General features: G+C 54.9%; 1 protein-coding gene and 1 pseudogene across 1 annotated transcript in view; one reads left to right on the top strand and one right to left on the bottom strand.

Moving 5' to 3' along the window:
• The window catches only part of LOC122546066 (protein turtle homolog A-like), a 216,874-nt gene extending 196,399 nt beyond the window's left edge, over nt 1–20,475 (top strand). Inside the window, 3 exon segments of the mRNA XM_087981612.1 lie at nt 8,753–8,798; nt 15,571–16,305; nt 20,283–20,475. Coding sequence (XP_087837738.1) covers nt 8,753–8,798; nt 15,571–16,305; nt 20,283–20,475 — 974 coding nt within the window.
• The window catches only part of LOC148138291 (uncharacterized), a 29,611-nt pseudogene continuing 25,573 nt past the window's right edge, over nt 20,472–24,509 (bottom strand).

The raw sequence follows: 24,509 nt of genomic DNA, 5'->3' as shown, positions 1-24,509 counted from the left end.
TCCTAACCAATGACCTAACATGACCTCCCAACTCCTGTACTCAATACTCTGACCAAGAAAGCATACCAAACGCCCTCTTCACTATCCTGTCTATCTGCGACTCCATTTCAAGCAACTATGAACCTGCACTCCAAGGTCTCTTTGTTCAGCAACATTCCCAAGGACCTGACCATTAAGTGTATATGTCCTGCTCTGATATGCTTTTCCAAAATGCATCTCGACAGGAGTCCCTCAGGGTAGTGTCCTAGGCCCCAACCACCTTCAGCTGCTTCATCAATGACCTTCCCTCCATCATAAGGTCCGAAGTGGGGATGTTCACTGATAATTGCAGTGTTCAGTGATTCCTCAGATACTGAAGCAGCCCGTGTTCAAATGTAACAGGATCTGGACAATGTCCAGGCTTGGGCTGGCAAGTGGCAGGTAACACCTGTGCCACACAAATGTCAGGCTATGACCATTGCCAATTCTTAACTATTGTCCATTGGTATTCACTCTGACAAACAAGTCAAAGTACCCTCCCTCCCAGCCTCTTACCTGCTCTTATGGTCATAACGTTATACAGCACAGAAACAGGCCCTTCGGCCCAACACCTTCATGCTTTAAACCTATGCCCGCCAGTTCTGAATTGCCCGACCCTGGGAAAAAAGGACTTGGCTGTTCACCCCATCCATGCCCCGACATGATTTTATAAATCCTTCAAAAATCATCCCTCAGCCTCCAGGAAAACAGCCCCAGCCTATCCAGCCTCTGATTAGAACTCAAGCCCACCAATCCTGGTGAAACCTTGGCGCACTAGTCCCGTGTCTGCGTGGGTTTACTCTGGGTGCTCCACGTTCCTCCCACAAACCACAGGTGTGCAGTTAGGGTGGAATGGCCATGCTAAATTACCCCATAGTGTTCAGGGATGTGTAGGTTAGGGTGGATTGGCCATGCTAAATTACCCCATAGTGTTCAGGGATGTGCAGGTTAGGGTGGATTGGCCATGCTAAATTACCCCATAGTGTTCAGGGATGTGTAGGTTAGGGTGGATTGGCCATGCTAAATTCCCCCATAGTGTTCAGGGATGTGCAGGTTAGGGTGGATTGGCCATGCTAAATTACCCATAGTGTTCAGGGATGTGTAGGTTAGGGTGGAATGGCCATGCTAAATTACCCCATAGTGATCAGGGATGTGCAGGTTAGGGTGGATTGGCCATGCTAAATTACCCATAGTGTTCAGGGATGTGTAGGTTAGGGTGAATTGGCCATGCTAAATTACCCATAGTGTTCAGGGATGTGTAGGTTAGGGTGGATTGGCCATGCTAAATTACCCATAGTGTTCAGGGATGTGTAGGTTAGGGTGGATTGGCCATGCTAAATTACCCCATAGTGATCAGGGATGTGCAGGTTAGGGTGAATTGGCCATGCTAAATTAGCCCATAGGGTTGAGGGATGTGCAGGTTAGGGTGGATTAGCAATGCTAAATTACTCATAGTGTTCAGGGATGTGCAGGTTAGGGTGGATTGGCCATGCTAAATTACCCACAGTGTTCAGGGATGTGCAGGTTAGGGTGGATTGGCCATGCTAAATTACCCATAGTGTTCAGGGATGTGCAGGTTAGGGTGGATTGGCCATGCTAAATTACCCATAGGTTCGGGGATGTGCACGTTAGTGTGGATTGGCTATGCTAAATTACCCATAGTGTCCAGGGATGTGCAGGTTAGGGTGGATTGGCATGCTAAATTACCCATAGTGTCCGGGGATGTGCAGGTTAGGGTGGATTGGCCATGCTAAATTACCCATAGTGTCCAGGGATGTACAGGTTAGGGTGGATTGGCCTTGCTAAGTTACCCATATTGTACAGGGATGTGTAGGTTAGGGTGGATTGGCCATGCTAAATTACCCCATAGTGTTCAGGGATGTGTAGGTTAGGGTGGATTGGCCATGCTAAATTACCCATAGTGCTCAGGGATGTGTAGGTTACGGTGAATTGGCCCTGGTAAATTACCCATAGTGCTCAGGGAAGTGTAGGTTAGGGTGGATTGGCCATGCTAAATTACCCATAGTGCTCAGGGATGTGTAGGCTAGGTTGGATTGGCCATGCTAAATTACCCAATGTGTACAGGAAGGTGCAGGTTAGGGTGGATTGGCCATGCTAAAATACCCTATAGTGTTCAGGGATGTGCAGGTCAGGGTGGATTGGCCATGCTAAATTACCCGTAGTTTCCAGGGATGTGTAGGTTAGGGTGGATTGACCATGCTAAATTACCCCCTAGTGTTCAGGGATGTGTAGGTTAGGGTGGATTGGCCATGCTAAATTACCCCATAGTGTTCAGGGATGTGTAGGTTAGGGTGGATTGGCCATGCTAAATTACCCATAGTGTTCAGGCATATGTAGGTTAGGGTGGATTGGCCGTGGTAAATTACCCCATAATGTTCAGGGATGTGCAGGTTCGGGTGGATTGGCTGTGGTAAATTACCCATAGCTTCAGGGACGTGCAGGTTAGGGTGGATTGGCCATGCTAAATTACCCAGAGTGCCCAGGGATGTGTAGGTTAGGGTGGATTGGCCATGCTATATTACCCATAGTGTACAGTGATGTACAGGTTAGGGTGGATTGGCCATGCTAACTCATCGTATAATGTTCGGGGATGTGCAGTTTCGGGTGGATTGGCCATGCTGAATTACCCATAGTGCTCAGGGATGTGCAGGTTAAGGTGGTTTGGCCATGCTATATTACCCATAGTGTACAGTGATGTACAGGTTAGGGTGGATTGGCCATGCTAAATTACCCCATAGTGTTCAGGGATGTGCAGGTTAGGGTGGGTTGGCCATGCTGAATTACCCATAGTGCTCAGGGATGTGCAGGTTAGGGTGGTTTGGCCATGCTGAATTACCCATAGTGCTCAGGGATGTGCAGGTTAGGGTGGATTGGCCATGCTAAATTACCCATAGTGTTCAGGGATGTGTAGGTTAGGGTGGATTGGCCATGCTAAATTACCCATAGTGTTCAGGGATGTGCAGGTTAGGGTGGTTTGGCCATGCTAAATTACCCATAGTGTACAGTGATGTACAGGTTAGGGTGGATTGGCCATGCTAAATTACCCATAGTGTTCAGGGATGTGTAGGTTAGGGTTGATTGGCCATGCTAAATTACCTATAAAGTTCGGTGCATTCGTCAGAGGGAAATGAGTCTCGGTGGGTTACTGTTTGGAGGGTTGGCGTGGACTTGCTGGGCCGAAGGGCCTGTTTCCGCGATGTAGTGAATCAAATCTAAGTCTTTTTTGCACCATTTCCAGTTGAATCCCATCCTCCCCACAGGAAGGGCCACCAGCACTGTGCTCAACACTCCAAAGGTAGCCTTACCATTGTCTTGTTCAGCGCTCACGTGACCTCCCACCTCCTGAACTCAATGTTCTGACCCATGAAAGGCAGGCTTACCAATCTCTGTCTTCACCATCCTGCCCACCTGCGATACATCTTTCAAGCAATTGTGCACCTCAACCCTTCCGACTCTCTCTCTCTCGACAACGCTCCCCACGAACTGTGCGCTGGCTTGTCTTACCAAGACTGCGCACTCGTCGAAATTAATGTCCCCCCACCTTGTGCCAATCCTCTGGCCAGTTGATCGGTATCCCACAGTGCTCTGGGGCAACCCTCTTGGCCGTCGGAATTCTTTGGCGAGCGACGGCCGGGTCGATGCACCTGGAGAGTGAGTGCCAAGGCTACTCGCTTTGGGAAGGAAGGGCAGAGCTTCAGATCGTTTCTGAGACCGAGAGAGAGAGAGAGAGAAAGAGGTCGGGAAGTGCGGGTTCGGAAGTTGGTGGGGGGTGGGGGGAGAGTGTCTGTGTCCCTGGGTCACCGAGAGTGAGCGTGCTGGGGTGGGTCAGTGATTGGATGGGGACCTCGGTCTCTCTGTCACAAGGGGCACAGTAGTGAAGGTGTCCTGTTACACTCGTTACATTCCGGCGCAGTACAGGCCCTTCCTCCCTTGATGTTGTGCCGACCTGTGGAACCAATCTGAAGCCCATCTAACCTACACTATTCCATTCTCGTCCACATGCCTATCCAATGCCCATTTAAATGCCCTTAAAGTTGGCGAGTCTACTACTGTTGCAGGCAGAGCATTCCACGCTCCTCCTACTCTCTGAGTAAAGACACTACCTCTGACATCTGTCCTGTATCTATCACCCCGCAATCTAAAGCTGTGTCCCCTCGTGCTAGCCATCACCATCTGAAGGAAAAAAGGCTCTGACTGTCCACCCTATCGAACCATCTGACTATCTGATATATCTCAAATACTTACCGTGGACACTTCTGGTCTCCCCACCAAACATGGGGGCAGATCGAGCCATGAAGGAGTGTAGCGGAGGGAGGTGGCGGGTGGTGTCACCGGATTAACCCCTGGGATCGTCCTGTCGGGAGAGAGTGAGGGGGTTTGGGCCTGTAGCCACCCCCCTCCAAACACGTCCTCCCCGGGGAAGTGTTGAAGAGCTGGAGTTGGGACCGTTACCCCACTTCCCCCGCGCGGGAATCAGGTGGGCAGGCCGTTTCTAACGGAGACGGGGAGGAATTTCTTCGATCGGAATGCTCTGGAATTCTCACCCCTCCTCCTCCAACCCCCAGGGAATTCTGGGTGCTCAGTCATCATTCAGGGATGGGGAGCACTCGGTTTCTGGGGATTGGAAATGCCGGAGGGGTGTGGAGATATATTTGGGGGTTGGGGGGGAAGGGAACAGCAATGAGGAGATGAACAGCTGTGAGCTAGAATGGTGGAGCGAGCCGAAGGGACGAATGGCCTCCTTCTGTATTCCTACATACCTCAGTCAGATTCATTCAGGGAGATATCTGTACACAGACTGGTGTCTCACATCCCTCTCTCTCTCTCAGGGAGATATCTGTACACTGACTGGTGTCTCTCAGTCCCCTCTCTCTCTCAGGGAGATATCTGTACACTGACTGGTGTCTCTCAGTCCCCTCACTCTCTCAGGGAGATATCTGTACACTGACTGGTGTCTCTCAGTCCCCTCTCTCTCTCTCAGGGAGATATCTGGACACTGACTGGTGTCTCTCAGTCCCCTCTCTCTCTCTCAGGGAGATATCTGGACACTGACTGGTGTCTCTCAGTCCCCTCTCTCTCTCTCAGGGAGATATCTGGACACTGACTGGTGTCTCTCAGTCCCTCTCTCTATCAGGGAGATATCTGTACACTGACTGGTGTCTCTCAGTCCCCTCACTCTCTCAGGGAGATATCTGGACACTGACTGGTGTCTCTCAGTCCCCTCTCTCTCAGGGAGATATCTGTACACTGACTGGTGTCTCTCAGTCCCCTCTCTCTCTCAGGGAGATATCTGTACACTGACAGGTGTCTCTCAGTCCCTCTCTCCCTCAGGGAGATATCTGTATACTGACGGGTGTCTCTCAGTCCCCTCTCTCTCTCAGGGAGATATCTGTACACTGACTGGTGTCTCTCAGTCCCCTCACTCTCTCAGGGAGATATCTGGACACTGACTGGTGTCTCTCAGTCCCCTCACTCTCTCAGGGAGATATCTGTACACTGACTGGTGTCTCTCAGTCCCCTCTCTCTCTCAGGGAGATATCTGTACACTGACAGGTGTCTCTCAGTCCCTCTCTCCCTCAGGGAGATATCTGTATACTGACGGGTGTCTCTCAGTCCCCTCTCTCTCTCAGGGAGATATCTGTACACTGACAGGTGTCTCTCAGTCCCCCCTCTCTCTCAGGGAGATATCTGTACACTGACAGGTGTCTCTCAGTCCCCCCTCTCTCTCAGGGAGATATCTGTACACTGACTGGTGTCTCTCAGTCCCCTCTCCCTCAGGGAGATATCTGTACACTGACTGGTGTCTCTCAGTCCCTCTCTCTCTCAGGGAGATGTCTGTACACTGACTGGTGTCTCTCAGTCCCTCTCTCTCCCTCAGGGAGATATCTGTACACTGACTGGTGTCTCTCAGTCCCCTCTCTCTCTCAGGGAGATATCTGTACACTGACTGGGGTCTTTCAGTCCCCTCTCTCTCTCAGGGAGATATCTGTACACTGACTGTGGTCTCTCAGTCCCCTCTCTCTCTCAGGGAGATATCTGTACACTGACTGGGGTCTCTCAGTCCCTCTCTCTCAGGGAGATATCTGTATACTGACTGGTGCCTCTCAGTCCCCTCTCTCTCAGGGAGATATCTGTACACTGACTGGTGCCTCTCAGTCCCCTCTCCCTCTGGGAGATATCTGTACACTGACTGGTGTCTCTCAGTACCCTCTCTCTCTCAGGGGGATATCTGTACACTGACTGGTGTCTCTCAGTCCCCTCTCTCTCAGGGAGATATCTGTACACTGACTGGTGCCTCTCAGTCCCCCCTCCCTCAGGGAGATATCTGTACACTGACTGCTGTCTCTCAGTCCCCTCTCTCTCAGGGAGGTATCTGTACACTGACTGGTGCCTCTCAGTCCCCTCTCTCTCTCAGGGAGATATCTGTACACTGACTGGTGCCTCTCAGTCCCCTCTCTCTCTCAGGGAGATATCTGTACACTGACTGGTGCCTCTCAGTCCCCTCTCTCGCTCAGGGTGTTATCGGTACACTGACTGGTGCCTCTCAGTCCCCTCTCTCTCTCAGGGAGATATCTGTACACTAACTGGTGCCTCTCAGTCCCCTCACTCTCTCAGGGAGATATCTGGACACTGACTGGTGTCTCTCAGTCCCCTCTCTCTCAGGGAGATATCTGTACACTGACTGGTGTCTCTCAGTCCCCTCTCTCTCTCAGGGAGATATCTGTACACTGACAGGTGTCTCTCAGTCCCTCTCTCCCTCAGGGAGATATCTGTATACTGACGGGTGTCTCTCAGTCCCCTCTCTCTCTCAGGGAGATATCTGTACACTGACAGGTGTCTCTCAGTCCCCCCTCTCTCTCAGGGAGATATCTGTACACTGACAGGTGTCTCTCAGTCCCCCCTCTCTCTCAGGGAGATATCTGTACACTGACTGGTGTCTCTCAGTCCCCTCTCCCTCAGGGAGATATCTGTACACTGACTGGTGTCTCTCAGTCCCTCTCTCTCTCAGGGAGATGTCTGTACACTGACTGGTGTCTCTCAGTCCCTCTCTCTCCCTCAGGGAGATATCTGTACACTGACTGGTGTCTCTCAGTCCCCTCTCTCTCTCAGGGAGATATCTGTACACTGACTGGGGTCTTTCAGTCCCCTCTCTCTCTCAGGGAGATATCTGTACACTGACTGTGGTCTCTCAGTCCCCTCTCTCTCTCAGGGAGATATCTGTACACTGACTGGGGTCTCTCAGTCCCTCTCTCTCAGGGAGATATCTGTATACTGACTGGTGCCTCTCAGTCCCCTCTCTCTCAGGGAGATATCTGTACACTGACTGGTGCCTCTCAGTCCCCTCTCCCTCTGGGAGATATCTGTACACTGACTGGTGTCTCTCAGTACCCTCTCTCTCTCAGGGGGATATCTGTACACTGACTGGTGTCTCTCAGTCCCCTCTCTCTCAGGGAGATATCTGTACACTGACTGGTGTCTCTCAGTCCCCTCTCTCTCTCTCAGGGAGATATCTGTACACTGACTGGTGCCTCTCAGTCCCCTCTCTCTCAGGGAGATATCTGTACACTGACTGGTGTCTCTCAGTACCCCTCTCTCTCTGGGAGATATCTGTACACTGACTGGTGCCTCTCAGTCCCTCTCTCTCAGGGAGATATCTGTACACTGACTGGTGCCTCTCAGTCCCCCCTCCCTCAGGGAGATATCTGTACACTGACTGCTGTCTCTCAGTCCCCTCTCTCTCAGGGAGGTATCTGTACACTGACTGGTGCCTCTCAGTCCCCTCTCTCTCTCAGGGAGATATCTGTACACTGACTGGTGCCTCTCAGTCCCCTCTCTCTCTCAGGGAGATATCTGTACACTGACTGGTGCCTCTCAGTCCCCTCTCTCGCTCAGGGTGTTATCGGTACACTGACTGGTGCCTCTCAGTCCCCTCTCTCTCTCAGGGAGATATCTGTACACTAACTGGTGCCTCTCAGTCCCCTCTCTCTCTCAGGGAGATATCTGTACACTGACTGGTGCCTCTCAGTCCCCTCTCTCTCTCAGGGAGATATCTGTACACTGACTGGTGACTCTCAGTCCCCTCTCTCTCAGGGAGATATCTGTACACTGACTGGTGTCTCTCAGTCCCCCCTCTCTCACAGGGAGATATCTGTACACTGACTGGTGTCTCTCAGTCCCCTCTCTCTCTCAGGGAGATATCTGTACACTGACTGGTGCCACTCAGTCCCCTCTCTCTCTCAGGGAGATATCTGTACACTGACTGGTGACTCTCAGTCCCCTCTCTCTCAGGGAGATATCTGAACACTGGGTGTTGTCTCTCAGTCCCCTCTCTCTCTCAGGGAGATATCTGTACACTGACTGGTGTCTCTCAGTACCCTCTCTCTCTCAGGGAGATATCTGTACACTGACTGGTGTCTCTCAGTCCCCTCTCTCTCTCAGGGAGATATCTGTACACTAACTGGTGTCTCTCAGTCCCCTCACTCTCTCAGGGAGATATCTGTACACTGACTGGTGTCTCTCAGTACCCTCTCTCTCTCAGGGAGATATCTGTACACTGACTGGTGTCTCTCAGTCCCCTCTCTCTCTCAGGGAGATATCTGTACACTGACTGGGGTCTCTCTCTGGTTGTTACTTTCTCAGCAGTTATTTTGATATATGATCGCAAGTTGGAACACAGCAATTCACATTAAAACACCTTTGTTTTTTTTTACAGATGTGCCCATTGTTTTCAGTCACTATCAGAAGACTCCAAATATCGAGTAAGTTCATCGGCAAATCCACATCTCACCCCGTGCTGTCCCTGTCCTGGGAGTGTTTGATGGGGGAACAGTGTAGAGGGAGCTTTACTCTGTATCTAACCCTGTGCTGTCCCTGTCCTGGGAGTGTTTGATGGGGGGACAGTGTAGAGGGAGCTTTACTCTGTATCTAACCCTGTGCTGTCCCTGTCCTGGGAGTGTTTGATGGGGGGACAGTGTAGAGGGAGCTTTACTCTGTATCTAACCCTGTGCTGTCCCTGTCCTGGGAGTGTTTGATGGGGGACAGTGTAGAGGGAGCTTTACTCTGTATCTAACCCCGTGCTGTCCCTGTCCTGGGAGTGTTTGATGGGGGGACAGTGTAGAGGGAGCTTTACTCTGTATCTAACCCCGTGCTGTCCCTGCCCTGGGAGTGTTTGATGGGGGACAGTGTAGAGGGAGCTTTACTCTGTATCTAACGCCGTGCAGTCCCTGCCCTGGGAGTGTTCGATGGGCGACAGTGTAGAGGGAGCTTTACTCTGTATCCAACCCTGTGCTGTCCCTGTCCTGGGAGTGTTTGATGGGGGACAGTGTAGAGGGAGCTTTACTCTGTATCTAACCCCGTGCTGTCCCTGCCCTGGGAGTGTTTGATGGGGGACAGTGTAGAGGGAGCTTTACTCTGTATCCAGCCCTGTGCTGTCCCTGTCCCTGGGAGTGTTTGATGGGGACAGTGTAGAGGGAGCTTTACTCTGTATCTAACCCCATGCTGTCCCTGCCCTGGGAGTGTTTGATGGGGACAGTGTAGAGGGAGCTTTACTCTGTATCTAACCCCGTGCTGTCCCTGTCCTGGGCGTGTTTGATGGTGACAGTGTAGAGGGAGCTTTACTCTGTATCTAACCCCGTGCTGTCCCAGTCCTTTCAGTGTTTGATGGGGGACAGTGTAGAGGGAGCTTTACTCTGTATCCAACCCTGTGCTGTCCCTGTCCCTGGGAGTGTTTGATGGGAGACAGTGTAGAGAGAGCTTTACTCTGTACCTAACCCCGTGCTGTCCCAGTCCTGGGAGTGTTTGATGGGGACAGTGTAGAGGGAGCTTTACTCTGTATCTAACCCCGTGCTATCCCTGCCCTGGGAGTGTTTGATGGGGACAGTGTAGAGGAAGCTTTACTCTGTACCTAACCCCGTGCTGTCCCAGTCCTGGGAGAGTTTGATAGGGGACAGTGTAGAGGGAGCTTTACTCTGTATGTAACCCCGTGCTGTCCCTGTCCTGGGAGTGTTTGATGGGGGGACAGTGTAGAGGGAGCTTTACTCTGTATCTAACCCCATGCTGTCCCTGCCCTGGGAGTGTTTGATGGAGGACAGTGTAGAGGGAGCTTTACTCTGTATCTAACTCCGTGCTGTCCCTGTCCTGGGAGTGTTTGATGGGGGACAGTGTAGAGAGAGCTTTACTCTGTACCTAACCCCGTGCTGTCCCAGTCCTGGGAGTGTTTGATGGGGATAGTGTAGAGGGAGCTTTACTCTGTATGTAACCCCGTGCTGTCCCTGTCCTGGGAGTGTTTGATGGAGGACAGTGTAGAGGGAGCTTTACTCTGTATCTAACTCCGTGCTGCTGTCCCTGTCCTGGGAGTGTTTGATGGAGGACAGTGTAGAGGGAGCTTTACTCTGTATCTAACTCCGTGCTGTCCCTGTCCTGGGAGTGTTTGATGGGGGACAGTGTAGAGAGAGCTTTACTCTGTACCTAACCCCGTGCTGTCCCAGTCCTGGGAGTGTTTGATGGGGATAGTGTAGAGGGAGCTTTACTCTGTATGTAACCCCGTGCTGTCCCTGTCCTGGGAGTGTTTGATGGGGGGACAGTGTAGAGTGAGCTTTACTCTGTATCTAACCCCATGCTGTCCCTGTCCTGGGAGTGTTTGATGGAGGACAGTGTAGAGGGAGCTTTACTCTGTATCTAACCCCATGCTGTCCCTGTCCTGGGAGTGTTTGATGGAGGACAGTGTAGAGGGAGCTTTACTCTGTATCTAACTCCGTGCTGCTGTCCCTGTCCTGGGAGTGTTTGATGGAGGACAGTGTAGAGGGAGCTTTACTCTGTATCTAACTCCGTGCTGTCCCTGTCCTGGGAGTGTTTGATGGGGGACAGTGTAGAGAGAGCTTTACTCTGTACCTAACCCCGTGCTGTCCCAGTCCTGGGAGTGTTTGATGGGGATAGTGTAGAGGGAGCTTTACTCTGTATGTAACCCCGTGCTGTCCCTGTCCTGGGAGTGTTTGATGGGGGGACAGTGTAGAGTGAGCTTTACTCTGTATCTAACCCCATGCTGTCCCTGCCCTGGGAGTGTTTGATGGAGGACAGTGTAGAGGGAGCTTTACTCTGTATCTAACTCCGTGCTGCTGTCCCTGTCCTGGGAGTGTTTGATGGAGGACAGTGTAGAGGGAGCTTTACTCTGTATCTAACTCTGTGCTGTCCCTGTCCTGGGAGTGTTTGATGGAGGACAGTGTAGAGGGAGCTTTACTCTGTATCTAACCCCGTGCTGTCTCTGTCCTGGGAGTGTTTGATGGGGGACAGTGTAGAGTGAGCTTTACTCTGTATCTAACCCCGCGCTGTCCCTGTCCTGGGAGTGTTTGATGGGGGTCCGTGTAGTGGTAGCGTTACTCTGTATCTAACCCTGTTCTGTCCCTGTCAATAGACAGTCGGTGCAGGAGTAGGCCATTCTGCCCTTCGAGCCTGCACCACCATTCAATATGATCATGGCTGATCATCCTCAATCAGTATCCTGTTCCTGCCTTATCCCCATAACCTTGATCCCACTATCCTTGTGAGATCTATCCAACTCTTTCTGAAATGAATCCAGAGAGTGGGCCTCCACTGCCCTCTGGGGCAGAGCATTCCACACAGCCACCACTCTCTGGGTGAAGACGTTTCTCCTCATCTCTGTCCTAAATGGTCTACCCCGTATTTTTAAGCTGTGTCCTCTGGTTCGGCACTCACCTACCAGCGGAAACATGTGTCCAATCCAGAGTGTCCAATCCTTTAATAATCTTATACGTCTCAATCAGATCTCTTCTCAGTCTTCTAAACTCAAGGGTATACAAGCTCAGTGGCTCCAGTCTTTCCATGTAAGGTAATCCCACCATTCCAGGAATTGACCTCGTGAACCTACACTGCATTCCCTCAATAGCCAGAATGTCTCTCCTCAAATTTGGAGACCAGAACTGCACACAGTACTCCAGGTGTGGTCTCACCAGGGCCCTGTACAGCTGCAGAAGAACCTCTTTGCTTCTATACTCAATCCCACTTGTTGTGAAGGCCAGCATGCTATTAGCCTTCTTCACTACCTGCTGTACGTGCATGCTTACCTTCATTGACTGGTGTACAAGAACACCCAGAACTCTCTGTACTGCCCCTTTACCTAAATTGATTCCATTTAGGTCATAATCTGCCTTCCTGTTCTTGCCACCAAAGTGGATAACCATCCATTTATCCACATTAAACTGCATCTGCCATGCATCTGACCACTCACCTAACCTGTCCAGGTCACCCTGTAATCTCCTAACATCCTCCTCACCTTTCACCCTGCCACCCAGCTTAGTACCATCAGTAAATTTGCTAATGTTATTACTAATACCATCTTCTATATCATTAACATATATTGTAAAAAGCTGCGGTCCCAGCACTGATCCCTGCGGTACCCCACTGGTCACTGCCTGCCATTCCGAAATGGAGCCGTTTATCACTACTCTTTGTTTCCTATCAGCCAACCAACTTTCAATCCAAGTTAGTACTTTGCCCCCAATACCATGCGCCCTAATTTTGCTCACTAACCTCCTATGTGGGACTTTATCAAAAGCTTTCTGAGAGTCCAGGTACACTACATCTACTGGATCTCCCTCATCCATCTTCAGAGTTACATCCTCAACAAATTCCAGAAGATTAGTCAAGCATGATTTCCCCTTCATAAATCCATGCTGACTCTGACCTATCCTGTTACTACTATCCAGATGTGCCGTAATTTCATCCTTTATAATAGACTCCAGCATCTTTCCCACCACTGAGGTCAGACTAACTGGTCTATAATTACCTGCTTTCTCTCTCCCACCTTTCTTAAAAAGTGGTAAAACATTAGCCACCCTCCAATCCGCAGGAACTGATCTCGAATCTATCGAACTCTGGAAAATAATCACCAACGCATCCACGATTTCTCGAGCCACCTCCTTCAATACCCTGGGATGTAGACCATCAGGTCCCGGGGACTTATCAGCCTTCAGACCTAACAGTCTCTCCAACATCAATTCCTGGCAAATATAAATTCCCTTCAGTTCAGGTCCTTCAGCCACTGTTACCTCAGGGAGATTGCTTGTGACTTCCCCAGTGAACACAGATCTGAAGTACCAATTCAACTCTTCTGCCATTTCTTTGTTCCCCATAATATATTCCCCTGTTTCTGTGTTCAAGGGCCCAATTTTAGTCTTAACCATTTTTTTGCCTTTCACATACCTTAAAAAACTTTTACTATCCTCCTTTATATTATTGGCCAGTTTACCTTCGTACCTCATTTTTCCTCTGCGTATTTCCTTCTTAGTAATCCTCTGTTGCTCTTTAAAAGCTTCCCAGTCCTCAGTTTTCCCATTTATCTTTGCTATGTTATACTTTTTCTCTTTTAACTTTATATGTTTCTTAACTTCCCTCGTCAGCCACGGCCACCCCTGCCTCCTCCTCGGATCTTTCTTCCTTTTTGGAATGAACTGATCCTGCAACTTCTGCATTATACACAGAAATATCCAGCAAAGTTCCTCCACTGTCATCCCTGCTAAGGTATTGCACCATTGAACTTTGGCCAGCTCCTCCCTCATAAGCTCCATAGTTCCCTTTATTCAACAGAAATATTGTCACTTCCGATTGTGCCCTCTCCCTCTCAAATTGCAGATTGAAGCTTATTGTATTATGGTCACTACTTCCCAATGACTCCTTCACTTCGAGGTCTCTGACCAATTCTGGTTCGTTACACAATACCAGATCGAGAATTGCCTTCTCCCTGGTCGGCTCCAGCACCAGCTGCTCTAAGAATCCATCTCGGAGGCACTCCACAAAGTCTCTTTCTTGAGGTCCAATACCATCCTGATTCTCCCAGTCTACCTGCATGTTAAAATCCCCCATAACAACTGTAGTGACATCTTTGCGACAGGCCAATTTCAGCTCCTGATTTAACTCACATCCGACATCCAGACTACTGTTTGGGGGTCTGTAGATAACTCCCAAGAGGGTCTTTTTACCCTTAGTATTTCTCAGCTCTATCCACACTGACTCTACATCCCCTGATTCTAGGTCCCCCCCGTGCAAGGGACTGAATATCATCCCTTACCAACAAGGCCACCCCACCCCCTCTGCCCGTCAGTCTGTCCTTACGATAGCACGTATAGCCTTGAATATTCATTTTCCAGGCCCTGTCCACTTGAAGCCACGTCTCAGTTATGCCCACAATATCGTATCTGCCAATTTCCAAATGAGCCTCAAGCTCATCCATCTTATTTCTAATGCTTCGTGCATTCATGTACAGTATTTTTAATTTGTTACTGCCCTCACCCTTCCCGTCAACCCCTATTTCACTCAACCTAACAGCATGATCCCTTTCTGAGTTTTCTGCCTCATTGATACAATTGTCTTTCTTGACTTATCTTGTTCTAACATTCCCTTCAATTTCCTTCTTAAACATCCAGTTTGTCCCCCTCCCCTCCCACCCCACTACTTAGTTTAAACGTAGCTGTGTTGCAGTAGCAAACCTGCCTGCCAGAATGCTGGTCCCCAACCTATTAAGGTGCAAGCCGTCTCTCTTGTAGAATTTATGCTTACCACAAAACATACCCCAGTGATCCAAGAATTTAAATCCTTGCTTCCTGCACCAGTTCCCCAGCCACACATTCAAGTCCATTATCTCCCTGTTTCTGGCCTCATTAGACTGAGGAACTGGAAGCAAACCGGAGATAACCACCCTGGACGTCCTGCTTTTCAGCCTTCTTCCTAGTTCTCCGAAGTCCCGTGAGTGTTTGTTGGGGGGACAGTGTAGAGGGAGCTTTACTCTGTATCTAACCGCGTGCTGTCCCTGTCCTGGGAGTGTTTGATGGGGGGAAAGTGTAGAGGGAGCTTTACTCTGTATCTAACCCCGGTGCTATCCCTGTCCTGGGAGTGTTTGATGGGGGACAGTGTAGAGGGAGCTTTACTCTGTATCTAACCCCGTGCTGTCCCTGTCCTGGGAGTGTTTGATGGGGGACAGTGTAGAGAGAGCTTTACTCTGTATCTAACCACGTGCTGTCCCTGTCCTGGGAGTGTTTGATGGGGGACAGTGTAGAGTGAGCTTTACTCTGTAACTAACCACGTGCTGTCCCTGTCCTGGGAGTGTTTGATGGGGGGACAGTGTAGAGAGAGCTTTACTCTGTATCTAACCACGTGCTGTCCCTGTCCTGGGAGTGTTTGATGGGGGGACAGTGTAGAGGTTGCTTTACTCTGTGTCTAACCCCCTGCTGTCCCTGTCCTGGGAGTGTTTGATGGGGGACAGTGTAGAGGGAGCTTTACTCTGTATCTAACCCCGTGCTGTCCCTGTCAGGGGAGTGTTTGATGGGGGGACAGTGTAGAGGGAGCTTTACTCTGGATCTAACCCCGTGCTGTCCCTGTCCTGGGAGTGTTTGACTGGGGACAGTGTAGAGGGAGCTTTACTCTGTATCTTTAACCCCGTGTTTGATGGGGACAGTGTCGAGGGCTGTGTGTTTGAATGTATGTCTCAGTGTTGTTTCTCTCGCCGTTTCCCCCCCACAGACGCTCCGATAGCCCGGACAGCCTGTTGAAACTCAAGTTGGAGAGCCCCGTTTACGAGACGTTTGAACGTGTCGCTGTGCCCCCTGGGAAGACCGGGCGAGGGAAGACTGCACAGTACGAGACCCACCTGGGCTGCCTGGAGTCTATCCGGCGGGGTGCGGACGGACGCTTTGTGGTGGGCCCAGAGCCTGAGATCAGTCCGAACCCCGCTCCTCCCGGCCCAGGGCCCTGCCCCCAAGTCCAGCAGGTACAAGCCAGGCCCCCGCTGCGACCCAAGGCCCGTGGCCAGGCCTGGGCCCGTCCTCGGGCCTGCTACTTCGCCGTGGGGACCAGCAGCCCAGCCGACGAGTCGCAGCCTCCCCCCAGCCCCGACATCAGTCCCATCGCCCCCGGGAGCCGCCCGGCTGCGCCCCAGCAGGCTCCCACTCCCCCCGATGCCCCGGCCCCCGGGACCGGCCGCGGCAGCCTGTTCGAGCTAGGCCCCGTCGCCATCGGCGACCGAGGCCCGGGCCGCGTCTCCCCCCTCCCGGGCCCCTCCTCCAGACCCGGGCACCCCCAGCGAGTCTGCACCCAGGCCTCGGGGAGCCGGACACTACTCCGAGAACCCTCGATGAGCCTCTGCCCCTTGTCAGTACCTTCAGAAACCACGGCCAGTTCCCTTGGCCCCAGCAGCAGCGGCTACCACAGCGGAGAGGCATCCTGGCTGCTCAGAGAAGACAGGAACAGCAACAAGAGGTACAAGCAATTAAGAGTCATGGAGTCACAGAGATGTACAGCACGGAAACAGACCCTTCGGTCCAACCCGTCCATGCCAACCAGCTATCCCAACCCAATCTAGTCCCACCTGCCAGCACCCGGCCCTTATCCCTCCAAACCCTTCCTATTCAGATACCCGTCCTTTTAAATGTTGTAATTGTACCAGCCCCCACCACATCCTCTGGCAGCTCATTCCATACACCTACCACCCTCTGGGTGAAAAGGTTGCCCCTTAGGTCCCTTTTATATCTTTCCCTTCTCACCCTAAACCTATGCCCCTCTAGTTCTGGACTCCCCCACCCCAGGGAAAAGACTTTGTCTATTTATTCTATCCATGCCCCTCATGATTTTATAAACCTCTATAAGGTCACCCCTCAGCCTCCAGGGAAAACGGCCCCAGCCTGTTCAGCCTCTCCCTGTAGCTCAAACCCTCCAACCCTGGCAACATCCTTGTAAATCTTTTCTGAACCCTTTCAAGTTTCCCAACATCTTTCCGATAGGAAGGAGACCAGAATTGCACGCAATATTCCAACAGTGGCCGAACCAATGTCCTGTACAGCCGCAACATGACCTCCCAACTCCTGTACTCAATACTCTGACCAATAAAGGAAAGCATACCAAACATCGCCTTCACTATCCTATCTCCCTGCGACTCCACTTTCAAGGAGCTATGAACCTGCACTCCAAGGTCTCTTTGTTCAGCAACACTCCCTCAGACCTTACCATTAAGTGTATAAGTCCTGCTAAGGTTTGCTTTCCCAAAATACAGCACCTCGCATTTATCTGAATTAAACTCCATCTGCCACTTCTCAGCCCATTGGCCCATCTGGTCCAGATCCTGTTGTAATCTGAGGTAACCCTCTTCGCTGTCCACTACACCTGCAATTTTTTGTTTGAGCTCAAACTGACAAATTCACTGAAATCCTTTGAGGATCGATGAAGGGGAATCAATAGATGTCATATATTTGGATTTTCAGAAGGCAGTTGATAAGCTGCCGCACATTAAGCAACTTAATAAGATAAAAGCTGCCAGAGGAAGTGGTGGAGGCTGGTACAATTGCAACATTTAAAAGCCATCTGGACGGGTAAATGAATAGGAAGGGTTTGGGGGGATACGGGCCGGGTGCTGGCAGGTGGGACTAGATTGGGTTGGGATATCTGGTCGGCGTGGGCGGGTTGGACCGAAGGGTCTGTTTCCGTGCTGTACGTCTCTGTGACTCTATAACAGCTTTTGGTGTTGGGGCATCAATAGAGGATTGATTAAGTAATAGGAGGGGAGATGGTGTTATCGCTGGTCTGTTAACCCAGATCACGTTCTGGGGACCTGAGTTCAAATCCCGCCACGGCAGACTCTGGAAGTTGAATCCGATAAATATCTGAAATTTAAGAGTCTAAGGATGACCATGAAACCATTGTCGATTGTCGGGAAGACCACATCTGGTTCACTAATGTCCTTTCGGGAGGGAAACTGCCAACCTTACCTGGTCTGGGCCTACATGTGACTGCAGATCCACAGCAACGTGGATGACTCTTGAACTGCCCTCTGGGTAATTAGGGGTGGGCAATGAATGCTGGGCCTAGCCTGGGCCTCGCCCTCATCCTGTGAATGAATACAAACAAATAGAAAAGACAGGAAATTGACATTGTGGGAGCCATTTTCAAGATGGCAACCAGAAACTAACGGAGCGTCGCAGGGACCACAATCATTTCCAATATGATTCAGATGAGGAAAGTGAATTTATTAGGGCGGCACGGTGGGCTCAGTGGTTAGCACCACTGCCTCACGGCGCCAGGGACCCGGGTTCAATCCCGCCCTCAGGCGACTGTCTGTGTGGAGTTTGCACATTTCCCCCCCACCCCCCCCCCCCCCACCTCCCACTGTGTCTGCGTGGGCACCCCTCCGGGTGCTCCGGTTTCCTCCCACAGTCCAAATATCCTACAGGAAGGATGATGTTGAACCCTGAGAGGGTTCAGAAAAGATTTACAAGGACGTTGCCAGGGTTGGAGGGTTTGAGCTACAGGGAGAGGCTGAACAGGCTGGGGCTGTTTTCCCTGGAGGCTGAGGGCTGACCTTATCGAGGTTTATAAAATCATGAGGGGCATGGATAGGATAAATAGACAAAGTCTTTTCCCTGGGGTGGGGGAGTCCAGAACTAGAGGGGCATAGGTTTAGGGTGAGAAGGGAAAGATATAAAAGGGACCTAAGGGGCAACCTTTTCACCCAGAGGGTGGTACGTGTATGGAATGAGCTGCCAGAGGATGTGGTGGAGGCTGGTACAATTACAGCATTTAAGAGGCATCTGGATGGGTATCTGAATAGGAAGGGTTTGGAGGGATATGGGCCGGGTGCTGGTAGGTGCTGTACACCTCTGTGACTCTATGAGCAGGTTAGGGTGGGTTGGCCATGCTAAGTTGCCCCAGGGATGTGCAGGTTAGGTGGGTTAGCCACGGTGGGGTGGGGAGGGAGCAGGGAGGTGGGATGCTCTTGGGAGGGTGGGTGCAGACTCAACGGGCCAAATAGCCTCCAAGCGCTTTGTCGGGACTCTACGATTGGCAAATCTTTGCGGATGGCAGGAAAATAGATGGGAAAACGCGCAGTGAGGATGACTCCGAGAGTGTGCAGAGGGTCAGAGAGTGAGGAAAAAAACGTGGCAGATGTGACATAATGTGGGAAATGTGAGGCTCTGCACTTTGGCAGGAAGAATAGAGGAGGTGAATATGGTTTAAATGGTGAAGGACTGCAGAAAGCCACAGCACAGAAGGATTGGAGAGCCCTCACGCACAAATCACAAAGAGTGAACACTCAAGTTCAGCGAGGGAAAGGGGGATGGCAATTAGAATACTGGTCTTTACTTCAAAGGGAGTAGAGCATAAAAATGGGGAGGTTTTAGTAAAACTATACAGGGCATGATCAGAATGCGGCTGGAACCTTGTGAACAGTTTCCCGTATCTAGGGGAAGACGGTATTCCCCAGGGGAAGGTTCACTCGGCCGATCCCGGGGGATGGAGGGACTGCGCGATGGGGAGGAACTTGAGTAGGTTGGGCCCCGTGCTCAGTGGAGCTTGGAAGAATGGGAGGCGTCCTTATTGAAACGTACGAGAGGGGGGGACTGGACAGAGGGGAGATGGGGAGAGGTTTGTTTCCCCCTGGTGTGTGGGGGAGGGAGTCTAGGACCCAGAGGGGAATCGTCTCAGAGAAAGGGGGTCGCCCTTAGAGACAGGGAGGGATTCCTTCTCTGTCCGAGGGGAGGGAAGCTGGGGGGATACCTTCCCGCAGAGGGCTGTCGAGGCCGGGGTCAGTCAAGGCCGGCGGGGGGGGGACTTTTTAGTCAGGAAGGGGAATGGAGGGGAAAAAAGAGTCAAGGGTTGTCAGATTGTTGAATGACGGCGCGGAATCGACGGGCCGAGGAGCCAACTAACCCCATGTGGTCTTAAATAATTGCTCTTCTGCGCCTGCGAGCTCCATTTGATGTGTTTCTGCCGGTGGTGGGGAGGGGGGAACAGGACTTTGTGAGCAATCCCGAATGTGCTCGGACCAGCAGAGGAAACCAGTAGCCGGTTACGTCCTCAGCACGCGATTGTTTTACACGTGGACGAGGTGGAGAGGATGGTAGCGCCAATGTTCCTTGGCTACGGCGTTGGCCAAATCCCTGCTGCGTTCCCCACGGCAACGGCCTGACCAATCGGAATCTGGCTTGCTGATTAACCAATCACGGTCAGCGGACCACTCGCGGGTGCCAACAACAACAACAAAACGAAATTGGCCTTCCAAGTTTGGGCATTCTTGCATTCGGGTCCTGACGCATGGGATCCACTTCAGTCCCTCAAGGATTAAGGCCGGGCTCGGAGTGCAGTTAGTGGGGACGGGGGGGGGGTGGTTGGGTGGCAGAAATTGCCAAGGAATTGTGCAGGGGGGGGTGTCCTGACCCCGTGTTCTTCCCCCCGGACTCTTGCAGGGGCGCCCCAGCCGAGGGGAGGTCTGATTTGGACGCGGGCCTGGCGATGAGCTCGGAGATTCTTGACGCCCTGAGGGTGTATCAGAGAGCAAGGCGCCCACACTCCAGCATCGTGCTCCACGACCTCACCCTGACAGGTCAGTACCCTCGCGAGGCGGGACCCCCTCTGACCCCACCCCACCGCAGCCCCTAACCCGCTCCCTGGTCTGATCGAGAGGGCGGGGACTGAGGGATCGAGGGGGCGGGGACTGAGGGATCGAGGGGGCGGGGACTGAGGGATCGAGGGGGCGGGGACTGAGGGATCGAGGGGGTGGGGACTGAAGGGTCGAGGGGGTGGGGACTGAGGGATCGAGGGGGCGGGGACTGAGGGAACGAAGGGGCGGGGGACTGAGGGATCGAGGGGGGCGGGGGGGATCGAGGGGGGCGGGGTTTGGGGATTTTGAAGATTGTCACTAAGTCACTCTCTCTCCCCTTGACCTTCCCAGCTCCCTCCCCGTCACCCTTGCCCCGGAACTCTCCCCTTCCCTCTCCCTCCTCCCTCTCCCTCCCTCTCCCTCCCTCCCCCTCGCCCTCTCCACTCTCCCTCGCCCATCCCTCTCCCATCTCCCTCCCCCTCCCATCGCCTTCCTCATCGCCTTCCCCATCCCCCTCTCCCTCCCCCACTCCCTCCCCCTCTCCCTCCCCCACTCCCTCCCCTCTCCCTCCCCCTCTCCCTCCCCCCCCTCTCTCTCTCTCCCTCCCCTCCCCCTCTCCCTCCCCCCCTCCCTCTCCCTCACTCCTCCCTCCCCCTCCCCCTCTCCCTCCCCCCCTCCCTCTCCCTCTCCCTCCCCTCTCCTCTCCTCTCCCTCTCCTCTCCCTCCCCCTCCCCCTCTCCCTCCCCCCCTCCCTCTCCCTCTCCATCACCCTCCCCCCTCTCCCTCTCCCTCTCCCTCTCCCCTCCCCTCTCCCTCTCCCTCCCCCTCCCCTCTCCTCTCCCTCACCCCTCCCTTCCATCTCCCTCCCCCTCCCCCTCTCCTCCCCATCTCCTCCCCCTCCCCCTCCCCCTCTCCCTCTCCTCTCCTCTCCCTCCCCTCCCCCTCCCTCCCCCTCCCCCTCCCCCCCCTCCCCTCTCCCTCCCCATCTCCCTCCCCCTCCCCCTCCCCTCCCCTCCCCCTCTCCCTCTCCCTCTCCCTCTCCCTCTCCCTCCCCCTCCCCTCTCCCTCCCCCTCCCCTCTCCCTCTCCCTCTCCCTCTCCCTCTCCCCCTCCCCCTCCCCTCTCCCTCTCCCTCCCCCTCCCCCTCCCCCTCCTCCCTCCCCCTCCTCCCCACCTCCCTCCCCCTCTCCCTCTTCCCTCTCCCTCTCCCCTCCCCCTCTCCATCTCCCTCTCCCACCCCCTCTCCATCTCCCTCCCCCTCTCCCTCCCCCTCCCCCTCTCCCTCTCCCTCTCCATCTCCCTCCCTCTCCCTCTCCCTCTCCCTCTCCCTCCCCCTCCCCCTCCCCCTCCCCTCTCCCTCTCCCTCTCCCTCTCCCTCCCCCTCTCCCTCCCCTCTCCCTCTCCCTCTCCCTCCCCCTCTCCCTCTCCCTCCCCCTCCCGCTCCCCACTCCCCCTCCCCCTCTCCCTCTCCATCTCCCTACCCCCTCCCCCTCTCCATCTCCCTCCCCTCTCCCTCCCCTCTCCCTCCCCCTCTCCTCCCCCTCCCCCTCCCCTCTCCCTCTCCCTCTCCCTCCCCCTCTCCCTCTCCCTCTCCATCTCCCTCCCCCTCTCCCTCCCCCTCCCCTCTCCATCTCCCTCCCCCTCTCCTTCCCCCTCCCCCTCTCCCTCTCCCTCCCCCTCCCCCTCTCCCTCTCCCTCCCCCTCCCCCTCTCCCTCTCCATCACCCTCCCCCTCCCCCTCTCCCTCCATCTCCTACCCCTCCCCTCTCCATCTCCCTCCCTCTCCTCCCCCTCTCCCTCCCCTCCCCCTCCCCCTCTCCCTCTCCCTCTCCCTCCCCCTCTCCCTCTCCCTCTCCATCCCCTCCCCCTCTCCCTCCCCCTCCCCTCTCCTTCCCCCTCCCCCTCTCCTCCCCCACCCCCCTCCCCCTCCCCCTCCCCCTCCCCTCCCCCTCTCCCTCCCCCTCTCCCTCTCCCCCCCTCCCCCTCCCCCTCCCCCTCCCCCTCCCCCTCTCCCTCCCCTCTCCCTCTCCCTCTCCCTCCCCCCCCTCCCCTCTCCCTCCCACTCTCCCTCCCCCTCCCACTCTCCCTCTCCCTCTCCCTCTCCCGCTACCTCTCCTCCCCTCCCCCTCCCCCTCTCCCTCCCCCTCCCCCTCCCCCTCCCTCCCCCTCCCCTCCCCTCCCCCTCTCCCCTCCACTCCTCTCCCTCCCCTCCCCATCTTCCCTCTCCCTCTCCCTCTCCCTCTCCCTCTCCTCTCCCCTCTCCCTCTCCCTCTCCCTCTCCCTCCCTCTCCCTCCCCCTCCCCCTCTCCCTCTCCCTCTCCTCTCCCTCCCCTCTCCCTCTCCCTCTCCCTCTCCCTCCCCCTCCCCCTCTCCCTCTCCCTCTCCCTCTCCATCTCCCTCTCCCTCTCCCTCTCCCTCTCCTCTCCTCCCCCTCTCCCTCTCCCTCCCCCTCACCCTCCCCCTCTCCCTCCCCCTCTCCCTCTCCCTCCCCTCTCCCTCTCCCTCCCCCTCTCCCTCTCCATCCCCTCTCCCTCTCCATCCCCCTCTCCCTCTCCCTTCCCTCTCCCTCTCCCTCCCCTCTCCCTCTCCCTCCCCCTCTCCCTCTCCCTCTCCCCCTCTCCCTCCCCTCCCACTCTCTCCCTCCCCCTCTCCATCTCCCTCCCCCTCTGCCTCCCCTCTCCCACCCCCTCTCCCTCCCCCTCTCCCTCCCCCTCTCCTCTCCCTCCCCCTCTCCCTCCCCCTCTCCCTCCCCTCCCCCTCTCCCTCCCCCTCCCCCCTCCCTCTCCCACCCCCTCTCCCTCCCCTCTCCCTCCCCTCCCCCTCTCCCTCCCCTCTCCCTCCCCATCTCCCTCTCCCTCCGTCTCCCCCTCTCCCTCCCCATCTCCCTCCCCATCTCCCTCCCCATCTCCCTCCCCCTCTCCCTCCCCATCTCCCTCCTCCCGCTCCCCCTCTCCCTCCCCCTCTCCTCCCCCTCTCCCTCTCCCTCCCCCTCTCCTCTCCCTCTCCTCCCCTCCCTCTCCCTCTCCCTCTCCCTCCCCCTCTCCCCCCCTCTCCCTCTCCCCCCTCTCCATCCCCCTCCCCCTCCCCTCCCCCTCTCCCTCCCCCTCTCCCTCCCCCTCTCCCTCTCCCTCCCCCTCTCCCTCTCCCTCTCCCTCCCCTCTCCCTCTCCCTCTCCCTCTCCCTCCCCCTCTCCCTCTCCCTCCCCTCTCCCTCCCCCTCTCCCTCCCCCTCTCCCTCCCCATCTCCCTCCCCTCTCCATCTCCCTCCCCCTCTCCCTCCCTCCCCTCTCCATCTCCCTCCCCCTCCCCCTCTCCCTCCCCTCCCCTCCCCTCTCCATCTCCCTCCCCCTCCCCCTCTCCTTCTCCATCTCCCTCTCCCTCCCCCTCTCCATCTCCCTCCCCCTCTCCCTCTCCCTCCCCTCTCCATCTCCTCCACCTCCCCCTCTCCCTCCCCTCCCCTCCCCCTCTCCATCTCCCTCCCCTCCCCCTCTCCTTCTCCATCTCCCTCTCCCTCCCCTCTCCCTCCCCCTCCCCCTCCCCTCTCCCTCTCCTCCCCCTCCCCTCTACCTCCCCTCTCCCTCCCCTCTCCCTCTCCCTCTCCCTCCCCCTCTCCCTCCCCTCTCCCTCTCCCTCTCCCTCTACCTCCCCCTCTCCCTCCCCTCTCCCTCTCCCTCTCCCTCCCCCTCTCCCTCCCCCTCTCCCTCCCCCTCCCCCTCTCCATCTCCCTCCCCTCTCCCTCCCCCTCTCCCTCCCCCTCTCCCCCTCCCCCTCTCCTCCCCCCTCTCCCTCCCCCTCTCCCTCCCCCTCTCCCTCCCCTCTCCCTCTCCCTCTCCCTCCCCCTCTCCCTCTCCCTCTCCCTCCCCTCCCCCTCTCCATCTCCCTCCCCTCTCCCTCCCCCTCTCCCTCCCCCCTCTCCCTCTCCCTCCGTCTCCCCCTCTCCCTCCCCCTCTCCCTCCCCTCTCCCTCCCCCTCCCCCTCCCCCTCTCCCTCTCCCTCTCCTCTCCCTCTCTCCCTCTCCCTCCCCCTCTCCCTCCCCCTCTCCATCTCCCTCCCCATCTCCCTCCCCATCTCCCTCCCCCTCTCCATCTCCCTCCCC

This window comes from Chiloscyllium plagiosum, unplaced genomic scaffold (genome assembly GCF_037043375.1).
Source record: "Chiloscyllium plagiosum isolate Xiang-an unplaced genomic scaffold, Cpla_swu_hap1 HiC_scaffold_40, whole genome shotgun sequence".
NCBI classification, from domain to species: Eukaryota; Metazoa; Chordata; class Chondrichthyes; order Orectolobiformes; family Hemiscylliidae; genus Chiloscyllium; species Chiloscyllium plagiosum.
This window is presented reverse-complemented; position numbering and strand designations above follow the sequence as displayed.